This window comes from Mus caroli, unplaced genomic scaffold, assembly GCF_978045245.1.
Source record: "Mus caroli unplaced genomic scaffold, Mus_caroli_1 scaffold_9, whole genome shotgun sequence".
NCBI lineage: Eukaryota > Metazoa > Chordata > Mammalia > Rodentia > Muridae > Mus > Mus caroli.
This window is the reverse complement of record NW_028227264.1, coordinates 115940521-115955629: the sequence shown is the minus strand read 5'-3', so window position 1 is coordinate 115955629 and position 15109 is coordinate 115940521. Positions and strand designations below refer to the sequence as shown.

Here is a 15109-nt window from a genome sequence, read left to right as displayed (position 1 = left end):
GCTGGTGCTGAAGTACAAAGTAACTGCTGCCTAACTTTGTCCTTTGAATCAGTATCCACTTAACACTATACCTGGGACTGCCATGGTTCACTCCCAAGCCTTGGTGAGGTTCTGGCTATGCCCTTTTGGAAAACCAGGGTTCGGATACTAGATTATTTGTTTATCCTGTCTGTGTCATATGCTCTGGAAACAAAGTAGCCATATTCATTGTCGAGGTGCTGTGGGGTCACTTTCCTTGTGGCCATAGAATAGGAAGACAATTAACCAGACCAGAAGGATGCAGATATGCTATCCCTCTAGACATGCCTTCAAGAATCTTACTGGGTCTGTCAGACCCAGAAATCAGCTAGGGAAACACGTTACTGTGTCAGCTGGGGGTGGACTCAAGCTAAAAGAGGGGGAATGTAGGATTCCCTTGCCCACGCTTTACAAGTGAGACAGTATTTTGGGGGAAAAAAAGCAAGACAAAAACTCTCCAAGCCTCAGAGATACCCAGGGGAGAGCTTTGTGACCTTTTGTGACTACACACACACACACACACACATACACACACACACAGAGCCTTTCCTGCTGCACCGCCCAACCAGTATCCGGTCTAATCAGTAGACAGAGGGAATTCTGCAGGGGTGACTCACTTCTGGGCTAACAATGGAACTCTCGATCCTTTTTTTTAAATTATTATTATTTTCAAATTTGGAATTCTTTTGGTAAAGTTTGGTACAGTAAATTTAGAACAAAAGGTGTAGAAAATAACGAGCCTCCTGGGTAAAGCTCCGATAGCTTTGGCGTGAGTCAAGAGAGGCTGAGTCTGCCGGCCCGGGTCAACGCCAGCTGTGGGGTGTGCCAGCCCCTGCACCTAGAGTCTTTCCAGCAGATGTCACGTCAAGAAAGGAGACTCTGGATGGGTGTGGTGGCATGAGTCTGTAAAACCCAGTGCATGGGAGGTGGGGGGCCGGATGATCGGGAACCTGAGGCCAGACTGGGCCACATGAGACCCTGTTTCAAACAAAACAAAACAAAGCCTGGTGTGGTGGGAATGCCTTTAATCCCAACACTGGGGATGAAGAGGCAGGTGGATCTCTGAGATTGAAGCCAGCTTGGTCTACAGAGGACGGTCCAGGAAAGACAGAGCTACGTGGGAGAGAGACCCTATCTCAAAAGCAAAACAGAACAAAAGAAAATCAAAATCAAGGGACATTTAAAACATTAAGCACCCCTGAATTTGAACAGGTATTTTGTGGTGTGTGTTCATGTGCACACATGCACACATATACCTGAAGCCAGAGAGCAACCTCAAATTCCATTCTTTAGACACTAGCCACTTGTTGTTTTTAACCAGGGCCTCTCATTGGCCTTTACTTTCAAGGTAGGATAGGCTGACTGACCAGTGAGCTGCAGAAATCTACGTGTCTCCAACCTTTTTGGTTGTTGTTGGTTTTTTTGTTTTGTTTTGTTTTGTTTTTTCGAGACAGGGTTTCTCTGTATAGCCCTGGCTGTCCTGGAACTCACTTTGTAGGCCAGGCTGGCCTCGAACTCAGAAATCCACCTGCCTCTGCCTCCTGAGTGCTGGGATTAAAGGCGTGCACCACCACGCCTGGCTATGTCTCCAACTTTCTAGTACTGAGATTGCAAACTCATACAATCACATGCAACTTTTTCTAAACACAGGTTCTGATTATTGAACTCTGACCCTGTTGTTTATAAAACAACAAAATCAAGTCAGATCAAATCAAAACAAAATAAGAGATACCTTACCAACTGAGCCCAGCCCCTCAGACCAGGTTTTTTGAATGTAGATACTTTCTCTGAAATAGCAGGCTATATGCCTGAAGTATTTGCTGGGAATAAAAGCCAGCACAGAGCAAGTAATAATTCAACTACAGCTCTAATATTTTTATATGGGTCTCACATATACCAGGTTGGATTTGAACTCTCTATGTAGCTGAAAATGACCCTGAACTTCTGATCTCTTGGACTCTAAAGTGTGGAGATGATAAACATGAACTTTACTCCTGGTTTATGTAGTGCTGGGGATTGAATTGGGGGTGTGGGGCAAGCTCTCTTCCAGTTAGCCTGTATCCTCAGAACTAGCTCGAGCATCGTTTTCAAGATTATTTTTTTTCTCCCTGAAAGTTATCCCTCCCACCACTGAGTAAGTAGGCTAAAGTCCAATTATCTCTTAGCTGGAATGAAGAAATAGGGTGCCCTGGCAATCCTTGGAAGATTCCATTGTGAAACCTGTTTTACAAAGAGGGCCTCTTATTAGGCTCTCAAAACCCAGGATGTCAGGAAAACACACACCAGCTTCCAGGATTTCATCTCTAGATGTCCTGGGAATAAAGTAACCCAAAATTCAGAATTCTTGATCCCCCCCAATAAGGTCTTTGAAATTCACTTAACTAGGTGTAGAATTGTGGTTAGGTGGGAATATAGAAATGCAATAGGTATCAGGCTATGCTTGATAACATTACAATAAGGAATAGAAACTTTAGACCTGGAATTATTTTGGCTAGATTTTGGAGTCAGGGACTATTTGAGGACACGCATTGGAACAGGACATTGATGGCACGCATATTCTTTCTCTAAGATGGGCTGGTTAAAAGAAAAGCAGCTTATCAAATCGAAGTGAGCGATGAAGACATCCAAACAAAGTGGGAGCACTTTCTATTTGCCTGGGAAGCTACGAGTGGAGCCCCTGGGTGCCATTTCACTCGAAGGCCCCCAAGGTAAGGGCACACTGAGCCAGCTGCGGACTTCAGCAACTCTCAAAAACGGAGCGTTAGACAGATTGCTTCCTGTTCCGGTCACGGGGATCAAGGAATGTGATAAAAATCCTTAGATCCAGAGGTTTCACTGTGACTTTCACTTCCCAGATTCTGTTTTCAAACCCTCCCACTTATCAGAGGTTCTGGGGGGCGATGGGGGACAGGGGGGTGTACAATGGGGAAAATGGCTGCAATCAATTTGCACTAGCACATAGTCCTTCCCGCCCTGCTGCCTGTCTTTGGACACTCATAGGCTCCTTTTTAGTCATTCTCTTGGGATGTCTATGGGGCGTGTTCTTTGGCGCATTTTACTGTAGACCATCATCATTTAGGATTATCCCTGTGTGTGTATGATGCGTGTATGTGTCTGAGTGTTGGTCTTTGCCTTTCCATCTCATCAGTCAGGATGTCTTTATTGTTTCTCTTTGCATGTGCAAGCCTTGGTGCCCCATTAGCTTCCTGCATTCTCCTGTCTGCACCCTGAGCGTCACTGTCGGACAGTGGTTCTCAGCCTTCCTAATGCTGCCACCCCTTAATACAGTTCCTTATATTGTGGTGAACCCCCCCCCCCCCAACCATAACATTATTTTTGTTGCTGCTTCATGACTGTAATTTTGATAGTGTTATCAAACAGGAAGCATAATGTAAATACCTGGTATGGAGATAGTCTTAGGTGACCCCTGTGAAAGAAAGGGTCATTTGGTCCCTAAAGGGGTCATGACCCACAGGTTGAAAACAACTGTCATGGGAGATCTTAGATTACAGATGCCTTCTATTTTGCCCTTCCCACTTCGATGGCGGATGCTTGGCTCCTGGAAGTATCTTCCCAGGCCTCTCCACCATGTTTTTAAAGGGACAAGAGCCTATATTACATTCAGTGTATAAGTGATGTCTGCCACGACCTCCCATCGCACAGCTTCAGCACCCATGCGAGTCCATTATAGAGGGAGATGCACGGTGCAGGGCTCCTGGTTGATCCAGCGCCACAGCAGCTGAGTTCTCAATGAACAGTATCTGTGATTAGAGGACTAAGCAAAGCATAACTGGCTATCCAAGTAACACAAACTGATTACATACTCTGTTTACTTTAATACTAACGTTATGGGTCCTTTCTTTCATCTAATTACATTTTTAATTGCCAACCTATGCATGTATAGACATCTAAACAGGCAAATGTGACTGATTTAAACTCGCTTTTCATACCAGCCAGACCAACAGAGAGTTCCCTGTACTTATTAGCTGTGGTGTTAGTAATATGTAATCTAAACCAACTGTTCTCAACCTGTGGGTCTTGGTCTCACTGGCAAACCCCTGTTTCTAAACACATTTACATTACAATTCATAAAAGTAGCAAAGTGACAGTTATGAAGTAGCAATGAAAATAATTTTCTGGTTGGGGTTCCCCATAACATGAGGAACTGTATTAAAGGAGTGCACCGTAGGTACCGACCTAAACTGAAATCAGAACTAGGCATTCCCCCACCCCTGGCTTCTATGGCAAGCAGCTCAGGATCGACGTGAAGAAATGAGTATGAGAAGTTACAGCTTTGTGCTTAGCTTCTTGAAGTCTCCCACACCAGAAAACAGCAGCCTTTACTAAACACAAGAATCCCAAATCTATCTTTTTAAAAATTTGAGTAAAACTAGAACTTTAGTTTAGAGTGCTAAAAAGAAATCAAGTGTGTCTGTCAGTACAGGCTTATATTGCCAGCTACTTGAGTGTCCAATGCAGGAGGAGGGCTTGTCTTCGCCACAGAGTGAGTTCAAAGATTTCCTGGGCAATGTGGTAGGGCTGTGCCTCAAAATAAAAAGCAAGAAGAGATCTGGGAATATAATTTATGAGACTCTATATTAAGTCCCCAGTGCTAATACACACACACACATGTACAGAGAGAGACACACACACACACACATATATGTATACACACACACATATATATATATACACACACAGACACATACAAACACACATATACACATATACACTCACATACACATACACACACTCACACATACACACACAGATACACACATATACACACTCACACATACACACACTCACACACACAGATACACACATATACATACACTCACACACACAAACAGGCACACACACATACACACACAGACATACACTCACACAGACACACACACAGACACACACTCACACATACACACACACTCATACATACACACACAGACACACACTCACATATACACACACACTCACACATACACATATGTATACACACATACATATATATATACACACAAACACACATATACACATACACACTCATGCACACATACACACACTCATACACACACAGACATACATACATACACTCACTCACACATACACACACACTCACACATGCACACACAGACATACACACATACACTCACTCACACATACACACACAGATACACACACTCACACACACACACTCACAGAAACACACTCACATATACACACACTCACACACACATATACATATACATATACTCACACACACAGAGACTCACACACTCACACACACACAAACACACACTCATACATACATACAGACACAGACACACACACACCCACACACACCCACACCCACATTTAATATGTGATGTGACCCGGGAAATGGGGTTTATCCTTTTTGTCTTGGATTCTCCTTTAAGAATGAATCTGCGGTTACTATTTCTGAGACCAGATATTTTCGCAGCATCCTTTTCCTAGTGGGTAGCAGGCAAATGCTATGAATACTATTACCACATGTCATTGTTCTTCATGGAACCAAGACCCCAGTAAAGCAACAGCTAAGAGGGATGTTAGAACACCTTGGAGCACTCCCCAGTCACTGCATCTCAGTGTAAGGGCATCTTAGCAGAGGGGTCCTCAGGTTCATGCGAGTTCCCACCAGCATCAGGACACCAGCTGACCATGGTTCACATGTCACTGACTTTCAAATGCACGTGGGTGTTACTGGGAATTCAGAGGATGAAATCTAATTTACAAATATAAGATTCAGAATGCAAGGTGGGGGCTATGGACTAGTGTACTCCTATGATGGGGCTTTCATACCAGCAGGGGTTGGGCAACGTGCTCTGCTCCATGCTTCTTTGTATGGCTAGGCTGAGGGGCCTAGGGAAGGGGAGTGCTCACAGAGAGTCTGTGGCAGAGGTGGGGTCTGCTTCGAGCATCTTGGCATGGTCTTGAGATGCCTGACTCTACATGTTGCATGGTTGCCTGCACACTCTCCCACCAGACTGTCCTCAGACACAGTTACCACAGCATTCCCTTTGTCTCTTGATAAAAGCTAAAACCCTGGGGAAGAGCAGAAGTTCCACTAATATGCTTCTAAATAAAACACTCGTGGGTGCCTTGCACTGAATTTGAACTACTTAGAAAAAGAAAAAAAGAGAGAGAGATAGCCTATTTTAGCTGCGAATATGCTCGAAAGTAATATTAAAAGTAGAACCGCAGACTTATGAATCTGCCACCAGAACTGTGGTGTCTATTTATAGATGTTGCCTGAAAGCCAGTAATAACAGAGCCCTGCCAGAGTCCCCTGGAAAGCTGTGTCGCTGCTTTGAACTGGAAACGCCCATTCAGCATAACACACTCGGGCCTGAACCAGAACACACAAGTTTACTGCACACATGTAGGTTTGAGATTTGAGTACAGAGGACCTGTCCTTGCCTGACTTTGGGAGAACCACCACGGATCGTAGTATCTTTCCCCCAGGATTTCTGATTCTGCCCAGTGCTCAGACTCGTGACTCATCAGCCACGAGATAAGCCCCATATCCAAGCCACTGTCTTGTTTTTTCCTCAGCTCTTAGCCATCCTCGGCTTCTCTAAGGAAACCGCTGTGAGATATGAGAAGATTATTTGCTTTTTTTAGACAAAGATGGAGTTTCCCTCTATAGCCTGTGATGGCCTCAAACTCGCTGTGTAGTTCAGTATGGCCTTAAACCCACTGTCATCCTCTTGCTCCATATCCCAAGTGCTGGGATTTCAGGTGTGAGCAACAATGCCCAGTGTGAGGGGATCAGAAGACGCACTGTGCACAGGCTTGCAGCACCAGTGGGCAGAGGCCATTGCTAGGAAGCTGGGTCTGGTGGTGCAGGCCTGGAATCCCAGGAATTTCAAGGCCCTGACTGGGCTTCAGTGAGTTCAAGGTCAGTTTGGGCAATGAAATTAAACTGTGGTCTCAGCAATAAAAAACCAAGGGGATATAGCTCAGTGGTAGAATGCTTGCCTAGCAAACTTGAGTCCTTGGGTTTTAATCTCTGGTAAAATGCATGTAAGCATGTATATAGGCAGGCAGGCACACACACATGCACACATGCACGCATGCACACAAGCACGCAGCTAAACGTGCAAGCACATACTGAGTTCAAAAAGGCCCATGGACCTTGAGTATTATCTCTTATACGATTAAGATTTAGTAATCTAAGGACTGCCTTCCCTTTTCCCCATGTCATAGTCCCTGTTCAAATCATAAAATGATCAAGTCCTTTCCCTACCACCAAACATTACAAAAATAGTTTGAATTTCTTATACTTCTTTCTTTCCTACTCTAGTGTTCTTGGAGGGAGTTTTGTGGGGTTAAATCAGCGTGGGTGAATGTGTCAACAGTTGGAAATGGGCGTCTGCTGAGGAACTTTTCAGACCTTCAGAGTTTCTTTTCCAGAATTGTGTTAGAATTCTTTTCTTCCCCTCCTTCCCTTCTCACTGTATGCTTTTTAGCAAAGCACCTTCCACATGGCATGGTTTCATCAGGAAGTTTTACAGTGAACATTGCAAAAGCCTAGTAACTTCTATCTAGCTATTTATGCGTTTGAGTTAGAAATCATTAGTTTTGGATTTCTAACGAACCCATTTCCCACTTACTAAGCCATATGATTTTGAACAAGTTACTGGCTGTTCCTTCCTCCCTCCCTCCCCCTCCTCCTCCTCTTCCTCCCTCTTCTCTTCTCTCTTCTCTCTTCTCTCTTCTCTCTTCTCTCTTCTCTCTTCTCTCTTCTCTCTTCTCTCTTCTCTCTTCTCTCTTCTCTCTTCTCTCTTCTCTCTTCTCTCTTCTCTCTTCTCTCCTCTCCTCTCCTCTCCTCTCTTTCTCTCTCTCTCTCTGATGAGGTTTTTCTTATATAGTCCAGTCCGTCTTCAAATTCAGTGTGCAGGTGAGGGTGACTCTGAACTCCAGCCACTCCTGACACAACCTTCCAAGTGCTGGGATTACAGGCAGGTGCTACTATGCCTGGCCTAATGGATTTTTTTTCTTGAAAAAAAAAAAAAGAAAGGAAAAAGGAAAAAGGAAAAAGGAAAAAGGAAAAAGGAAAGAATGAGATGAGAAGAGAAGAGGAATGTCCTGCCACTGCCACCCATGGTACTTCTGAGTTTATTTTGTGAGTTAGATGAGTCACGTGCTTTGAAGACCATGGTGGAGACATCTTAATGAGATAAACTTCTGCCTGCTGAATAACACATTCTGAAATGTCTGAGAGATCCTGAGTAGAAGGCTAAGATGGCCAGGGAGATCATGAAGGAAGAACAGAGGCTGAAGGCATACTAAAGAAAGACACAGTGTAAGAGAACAGAGATGACGCTTGTATCTTTTAAAGACTGTATTTCTCCTGTTGCCTTAGTCCTGTCTTTCTTTCCTTCACCCCCTCCTCTGTCTCTCCCTTTCCCTTTCCTTCTCTTCAGTCTTGTCCTCCCTCCCTCCCCCTCCTTCCCTCTCTACCTCCTCCCTGCCTCCCTCTCTGTCTCCCTCTCTCCCTCTCTTTCTTTGTCTTTCTCCCCTCTCTATTTTTTTTGGAGACATGATCTCACTGAAAAAAAAAAATCCAGGCTAACCTCAAACTGGGAATCCTCCTGCCTCAGCTTCTGAGCTGTAGGGAGTGTGACTGGCTTAGCTTTCTTATTAGAGGCCTGAGTCCAAGGTAAGGCCATTAGCAGCAGTCAGCTGGCAAGTGGACTCCGAAAGGTAAGTAAGCTCCTTCAGGAAACCACCAAACCATATAGGGCAAGAGGTGAGGGGTGGAGAAGAAAAAGCAGCAAGACGAGCTGAAAGGAGGAGGGAGGACTTCTGTCATGGTTTTGACAGCTTCTGGGGGACAGACCACGGAAGTCAGAGACAAAGGGAGACAGGCTGAGAATGTCTATCAAGGGAGGAGCTTCAGGAATGAACTTCCGCACAGGGGTCTTATGAAATCAGTTAAATACATTTGACATGTATATCAGCTGTGATTAAAATCCAAGGACAAACTTCCGATCAGCAGGGGATTTGGATTATGTTTTCAAGAGTCTAGCAAGAATCAAGAGTTCTAGCCCTGTGGGAAGACCTTGGTGCTGATGCGAAGCCAAGGCCAAAATTTCTGGCTTTTTGCTTTAGGAAGGAAAGGAGAAGATAGAGGAGGCATTTGATAGGATTTAAAAAGCATGTATTGTGATTCCTTTCCAAACTGGAGAACAATTCAGTGGGGGAATGTGACTGGGAAAGAGAGACTAAAGTGGGTGGGATGGGGGATGGGGGATAGAGGATGGGGGGAGGGTAAGCTCAACAATGATAGGAGCCAAAAGGAGGAGCAGGCCTAGCAGGCCGGGGCATCTGCTAGCAGCCTTCAGATGAAGATGTTGAACTCTCAGCTCTTCCTGCACCATGCCTGCCTGGATGTTGCCATGCTCCTACCTTGATGATAATGGACTGAACCTCTGAACCTGTAAGCCAGCCCCAATTAAATGTTGTCCTTATAAGAGTTGCCTTGGTCATGGTGTCTGTTCCTAGCAGTAAAACCCTAACTGAGTCAGGGTCCTATACTGGGGCTCACTTATAAATGTATGAACTAGTAATTCAAGTCAACATGGTGAGAGTGCTGGGCTTACCAGGCACTTCCTTAACCTCTGAGTGAGGACCCAAGAGGCAAAAGTAGGCCTCCAAATCTGACGAGAACCAATCAGATCCTCTTAAAACTTGTTGTTTTTAAATTGCATTTATTTATTCCGTGTAGGCGTATCTGTTGGGGAACACACTAAGGCACATGAGTGGAGATCAGAGGACAACTCGTAGGAAGGAGCAGGCTCTCTCATTCCACCAGGTGGGTCCTGGGGATTGAGCTCAGGTCCTTGGGTTTGGTTGCAAGTGCCTTAACCCACTCATGGGCCCTAGATCTCCTTCAGGGTCTATGGATTGTACTGGGTGCCAGCAAAAGGGTCCTTCAAGTCTAAGATGGCCATTAGAAATGAGAAAATGAATTAGTTTTATAGGTAGTGGCATTTGGAATATGCAAATGAGGAAACAGAGAGGGTGAAGTCAGGCTAGGAAATGTAGGGTGAGGGCTTAAGCACATTACAGGCTCCAGCCCACTTAAGTGCAGCTTGTAACCCGTGAGTGTATCTAGGACCCTGTGACTGACAGGGGCACATTTAGATACTACCTATACTGATAGTCACTGTACTTAAACTTGGTGGAATGCTTATCATGTGCCAGGTCTTCACATTTACAGGGTTTTTGTTTTTAACCATTACAATGAGAAGTATACGCTATTATTAATTCCATTCTCTGGAAGAAAAAGTTAGAAAATGAAGAAGCCAAGTGAGCCACTTAAAGACCACACAATTGGAAGCCATGAAAGATAAGATGCAGACTCAGTGTTAGAGCCCAGGGTCTGAACTGCCACAATGGGCAGGCTCTTCTAAACCAGGGCAGAAAAGGAAGGGGAGAGAGTAAAGTAATATAGATGCTGAAAACCAGGGGCTTCTATGTGCCACAGACTGTTTTAAGGGCACACACACACACACACACACAGCCATGAACACACAGATATACACACATGTACACATACAGATATACACACATCTACATACACAGAGATACACGTATGCACACACACATACACACACACCCCCATACATGTACACATACACACAGGCACACACACACTTATTTGCATTTCCAGAATAGCTCCTATGTTTCCTTTATTGCAATTCCAGAACATACTACTTAGTAAGTGCTCAAAATATTTATTGAACAACTTGGACAACTCTATTTCCTTCCTTCCTTCCTTCCTTCCTTCCTTCCTTCCTTCTTCCCTCCCTCCCTCCCTCCCTCCCTCCCTCCCTCCCTCCCTCCCTCCCTCCTTCCCTCCTTCCCCCTCCCCCTCTCTCTACCCCCCCACCATGCTGTTCTTAAGAGGCATCTACTTTTGATCTCTATCACTGCCCCAGCTCTCCATCCACCACCCAGGCTTGGCTACGGGGCAAGAAGTTTCTCCTTTGTGTTGTTTTCAAGCTTAGTGTTGACCATCACAAGGGTGATCGTCCCGCTTGCACACATTGGATGGCTGCTGTGGTTTTAAAAAATGAAAAAAAAAAGTGGTAGGATGTGGGAAAAAAACCTAGAATTCTTGTAGAAAATTGTCTCTTGACTGCTTGGGAATTACCAGCAAGATTAACATAGGGTCCAGTATAATACTCCAAAGAATTGAAAAAAAGAGTCTAAAATAAATATCATCATTGTTCATGATAGACAAAATGTGGAACCCATACACAATGCTTGTTCTTTAGTACAGAGACTTAGGATCATAGAGCTGTCATGTTTATGAAGTGATCTTGATTAAGTGAAGTTGCGGTGGACAGCTCTGCTCAGATGCATGGCCTCTATGATGCCACCCCCGGTCCACGTACCTGTCTACACGGAGCTGGCAGACAATACTTAGTGCGTCTACAACTCCTTCTTCTTTCAATTGTTGACAGCCAATGGATGTAGCGATGAAACACCCAGTTCTCCCAATCCCCGCGCTGAATGGGAAAGAAAAGGAACGAGGAGATAAAGAAAGAGAGTGAAGTAAGTGACATTCTCTTAAATGTATGCTTTTAACCTTGAAACTACAAAGAGTAATAACTAATTAATAACTAATAACTAATAACAGTGATAAAACTGATATGAATCAAGTAGCCTATTGAGTAGTAGTAACCCAGCCTTGCTGGGCAAAAAATAGATTTTTTTTCATTTAGTTATAAGTAGTAGGATGAGTGTGGAGGAAGGAGGTGAGGGGTTGGGAGAATGGTGAGCAGATAGTATAATTGTTCTAGAAAGTTCTAGAAAGAATATGGTGAGGAATGGGCAGTTGAAAGGAAAGATTTAGATACATTGCAATTGTGATGAACAGTGGGAAAACAAAAAGTCAGAGAGACCTAGGCCTAAAGGACAAAAAAGAGGGTGTTTTCACAGGAGCAAGAGGGAATTCTGGGAAGGGGGCTGACTGGGAGGTGCAGTTAGATGCTGAGGCCTAGTGAGTAACTGAAGATTCATTTCTATTTAGGGGAGAGGATGGAACTAGAGGAACGTACTTTCAGGTCATTGACACTGAGATGATAACTGGACAGAAATATTGTGTGTCTTGGGGAACTTACGCACTTACCTGCCTCAGTTAGCAAATCTATAGTAAGTGTATAGAATCAACTTCACCAACCCCCATTTTTGATCACTGTCTTTATGTAAATTCCTCTCAACTTTGTATCTAAAATCCCCAAATTTCACCTATGTGGAACTTTTTATGGTACTATATTTCACATGTTCAATATATTTAAATAGACGCATCTGTGTATCTTGCCCTCAACGGCCTAACCCATCCATCAGCTACAAGGCTCTCTAGCCTAGGAAGTCTTCTTCCACATCTGTACCTCTTTCACCCCAACATCCCATCTGTTATTTTGTTTCTATTTTCTAGCTCAACTGAGCCTTTGGGATGGATGCTTTCCTCTGTGTAGAGTATTCACATCCTCAGTGTGTCTCCATTTCATGATCATTGAGGGCATCATGATGCTTTTCAGCTCTCAGGACTTTTCCTGGATTGGCTCATGGTACAGCTTCTTGGATCACTGTTCCAGACTAAGGACATTGTTTCCTCTTTACTCAAACACGGGTGCTGGTCCCCAGTGGTCAAGCACAATCTCTATCCTATTCATCTTGCTACTTGTGACCTAGAAAATCTTAACATAACAACCATTAAACTCGGAATCTTTTGTTGTTTTTTTGCTCCTACCATATGTGCCTTATGTAATGAATCATAATTATTTCACATATTTACCATGTTTTTCTTCAGACAAATGTAACTAAATGACATTTATAAGGAATAGGTCTGTTTAATCAAAGTGTCCATAAAGACTTCGATTTTCTGAAGAAATAGGATTTGCATCATGTCTTAGGAAGGGCAGGTACTTTGTCTACCATGAATGAGAACATCGATCCCAGGTGAAACAATAATCTGGGGAAAGAATTGATGCAAACAGAATGTGTGACTTGTGACAGGCAATAGATTAGCTGCAGTGGAGAAGAAGGTCCTTTGAATAGAAAAGCAGGAAACAGGGCCAGGCAGGGGAACTAAGATCATACCCAGGAGGCTAAGGAGTATGAACTACATCCTGTATACTTTGAAGAACATTTAAAAGAATCTGATGGGAACTTTCCAGAAAGAATCTCATATATGCATTCAAACTTGTTCATTAGTGCCACGGGATTCAGTCATCCCTGTGGTGTATCCTCAGAGTCAAGGCTAAGCACTGCTGCTCCAGGTGATGGGACTCCATCCACCAGTTTTGAACATGGACTGCACGTCAGGTAAACATTTTCAGGAATATCACCTCAGAGAAGCACATAGGCTAGGCCAGAGTGGCCCGAGGGAGAAGGGTATGTGTGTGCAATTAGTCAACTACTTCTAAACTACACGGATGAGGTCATAAGGGTCTGGACTAGGGTGGATGAACAGGAAGTGTGATTATGGGAGAAGCTTTGAAGGGAAAGGCAATCTGCTAACTGATTAGATACTGCAAATAGAGTTGTAAGAAGGGCCAAAGATAACTGTCAACATTGGATACAGAGTGGAGGAAACAAAGAGGGCCTCATTCTTGGAAGCGTTAATCAGAGGGGGCCCTTGATTTTATAGGGGAAGTGCCTCTTTCAGCTTACATATCCTTACTGCTTAATGACTTTGGGTGGGAGATAGCTCTAGCCCTCAACTGTGCCCAACTGGTCGTTTCCTCTTTAGCTCCAAGGGTTTAGGATAAAGTCTAACGCTAGAAAGTAGGCTTTAAAAAGGTTTTTCTTTTTTAATGAAAACTTTCAATTAATCCACACAGTTTCAAGGCAGAAAGAGAGCATGAGAAATCTAAAATCACATATTTTATCAAGCTCCTTTTTAGGATACTTGGAAAGTTAAACATCAATGTCAGTTATTTTGGAAAAATATGGAACCCTCGGCCCATCCTGGAAACTCATGTAAATTACCTGCTTTAGTCACTTGAAAAGGAAAGCAAGGGGGAAGGCCAGTTATGGGAGGTTAACTTCAAGGCAGGCACTAGGAAGAAAACCCCGTGGACAGCCACTGCTGTCACCTCATCTACCTGGCCTCCATACCCCGAATGCGCTTTGTCTTCCTTAAAATAAATGACCACTTGTCTGCTCCCCACTGCATGCAGTAGCTTCTCGTTTTCATGAGCTATCTCTAAAAATGGTTAACTCTTCACCAAATCTGCTAAAGTAATAAGTGCTGCCAAGACACAGTTCAGGTAGTCTCTTAAAACAACAACAACAACAACAACAACAACAACAATCTTAAAGCTATCTGCAGCTCTTAGCATGCCTGTGACCATGGAGAGAAAAATGAACAAAAACGAGTTTCAAGTGAAGTTTCAGTTTCAGATGATGGGTTAAGATCTGCTCACGCAGGCATTTATTTAGACCTAGAAATCCGTTTGCTGTCTGCGTTAAAATATCCCCAGAGCTCTCATTCATTTCTGTAACTATCATTTTGGCTAAGTCTTAGGATATTAATACATTTTTAATCAATATGTAATTTACTACTAAGTTCCATTCTGGGAGCTAAGGCCTACTTCTGTCTGTTCTGTAGTTACAGAGCAGAGAGCTGCTTGGCAGGAGGGTCGGTTCGCACCTTACCTGCAGTGGACAACCACAGGCCCTCGGCCTTCAGAGGCCAGTCTGTCTTCTTCCACATCCAACATGAGCTGCAGAAGGGGCTGGGCACTGTCTGGAGTCTTGTGATCCGGCCATGAAGTGTACCAGTAGTGCTTCACATGCTGGGTGTGACTTCCTTGCTGGAAATAGCGACAATCGCCAAATTACTTATTCCTTTGTGGAACTAAAAGGTACCTTCACTACATAACAGCACTAAGTGCCTCCTTTGGCTTCCTCCTCTTGCTGGCTGCTAACTTCTAGATAGGGAGAAAAATCTAGACACTTTCCAAAAATACCCTTTCACCTTGAGAAAGCTTTACTGTGAGTGCCCTGGGCTGACAGGGAAGCTGCGTGTCTTCTCTCTCTAAGAATCCAG

The 15109-nt window shown here is 43.9% G+C and overlaps 1 protein-coding gene across 4 annotated transcripts in view; it reads right to left on the bottom strand.

The window, feature by feature from the left end:
• The window catches only part of Ptprr (protein tyrosine phosphatase receptor type R), a 250012-nt gene that overhangs the window by 8163 nt on the left and 226740 nt on the right, over positions 1-15109 (bottom strand). For all 4 annotated transcript variants that reach the window (XM_021174212.3, XM_021174213.3, XM_029482860.2 and 1 more), the window contains 2 exons: positions 14716-14873; positions 11445-11558 (listed from right to left, as the gene is read on the bottom strand). In XM_021174212.3, coding sequence (XP_021029871.1) covers positions 11445-11558; positions 14716-14873 — 272 coding nt within the window. The remainder of the gene's footprint in view (positions 1-11444; positions 11559-14715; positions 14874-15109) is intronic.